The sequence below is a fragment of the Hipposideros armiger genome, unplaced genomic scaffold, assembly GCF_001890085.2.
Source record: "Hipposideros armiger isolate ML-2016 unplaced genomic scaffold, ASM189008v1 scaffold_168, whole genome shotgun sequence".
In the NCBI taxonomy this organism is placed as follows: Eukaryota; Metazoa; Chordata; class Mammalia; order Chiroptera; family Hipposideridae; genus Hipposideros; species Hipposideros armiger.
The window spans coordinates 2,953,902-2,955,763 of record NW_017731518.1 but is presented as its reverse complement, the minus strand read 5'-3'; the positions used below and the strand labels follow the sequence as shown (position 1 = coordinate 2,955,763).

Genomic DNA, 1,862 nt, shown 5'->3' with positions numbered 1-1,862 from the left:
CTAAGGTATTATCTGTCTTCATTGTGCTCACGTTTGTACTGCCAAGGCAATAGCGTGACTCAGGACAGTGACTGGACCAGTCATTCTTCATTGCCGCCCACCTGGAGTTTAAAAAACAAAAAAGCTGCTTTCACTTAATGTCCTCAGGGAATCTTGACCCTTGCATCCTTGTGTTTTTATCATTCTATTTGACAAAGTGGAAGGTAAGCACAAAGCACTTCTGCGTACTGGTTGTCTTAAGGAATGGCATTTTTTCCAAACAACTGATGCACATTACGGAATCATGCATGGGGAAAGATTTGTTCAAAGTGCAAAACAGACGGATCTTAATGTAACAGAGTTCATGCAGTTCATTATTACAGTTTTAGATTCCACGTTGCAACTTGCCTTTAAGAAACTACCACTTGTTGAGGTTTGGTGTAGTACAAAGTGGAATATCCACAAATATCTGAAAAGAATGATCTGAAAGTTTTCAAAATATTTTTACCTCCTCCAGCTATAAATCTGTGGGAGGCTGGATTTTCTTCCACCAGAATATATTTCAGCAGAGTGAATGCAGAAGCAGAAGATAGGAGAAGCTAGTTTATCTTCTAATAAGCCAGTTAATAACGAAATTTGAAAGGGAAAAAAAAAAAGTAAAACAATGCTTCTAGTCTCACTAATTTTTGGTGGGGAAAGGTTTGGTGGGGAAACATTTTAATTAAAATCTTACTTATGCTAAGTTGTTTTAATTTCTGCTATGATAAATATCAGTAGATAAAATTCACATACAGAAAAGCTCTCTGGAGACCTCAGTAATGTTTAAGAGTGGTAAAGGAGACCTAATATCAAAAAGTTTGAAAACTGCTATTTTTAAATTTTGAATGTTAAGTCAGTAAGTTTTATCATGATAAGAGAGTAGCTTCTATGACTAGATTATTAAGTATTTTATCAGAAATGGTATTGAATTTTATTAGAATGCCTATTAAGCATGTGTTAAAAATGATCATATTTTCTATGAGCCATGGACCTGTATTAATCTAACAGATTTTACTAATGATTCTTTCTTGCATTTCTTGGATAATTCTTATTTGGCTAACTTTAATGCAGCACTGCATACTGTATTTAGAAATACTGTGTTTTATGTTCATAAGCAAGATTGTTATATAGTTTTATTTTTGTTCTGTATCCCATCTCAGTATCATAGTTATACCACCTTCATAAATGAAAAAGGACCGTCTTCTGCTTTCTCTCTTTTATGAAACTTTATAGCATGGAAGTTGTTTTTCCTTGAAAGTTTAAAAATTCATCTGTAAAACTATATGTGGTCTATGTTTACTTGGGATTATTGGTCTATTTAGGTTTTCTTCTTAAGGTCTTTTAGCTTATTTAAATTTGTGGGGATTTTTCTCCAGAAAAGTACTAATTTAATTGAAATCTTTTAAGTTTCCTTATTTTACTTACAGTTACGCTCTCTTATTTCCTTGTAATCAATATATTTTTGTTTTCATTCTTTGATTAGACTCACCTTTGGCTTGCTTATTTTATTGCTTTTTTCTCCTACAAAGTTCCGCCTTCTGGTATTTATCTTTATTATTTCCTTCTTCCTGCTTTTTTAACCTTGTTTTTTGGTGATTTTTTTTTTCTAAATGTTTATGTTAAATAGCTAATTTCTAGGTGTCTCATTCTTCCTTGTTTTATAATATATCCATTTAAATCTGTGGGGTCGCTATAGTAGCCTTTCAGGAAAACAAAACAATTGATATTATGTTTTAGGATTAATATGCAAATCAAATAATGTTCTTTTGACTTCTTAGAATTTTGTATGGTCGAATGAAAAATAAGACTGGGAGTAAAACTCAGGGGAAATCTGCCTCAGGCAC

At 32.3% G+C, this 1,862-nt stretch overlaps 1 protein-coding gene across 1 annotated transcript in view; it reads left to right on the top strand.

The window, feature by feature from the left end:
- Nucleotides 1-1,862, top strand: part of LOC109387761 (small subunit processome component 20 homolog) — a 103,994-nt gene that overhangs the window by 40,781 nt on the left and 61,351 nt on the right. The window contains 1 exon segment of the mRNA XM_019651865.1: nucleotides 1,797-1,862. Coding sequence (XP_019507410.1) covers nucleotides 1,797-1,862 — 66 coding nt within the window.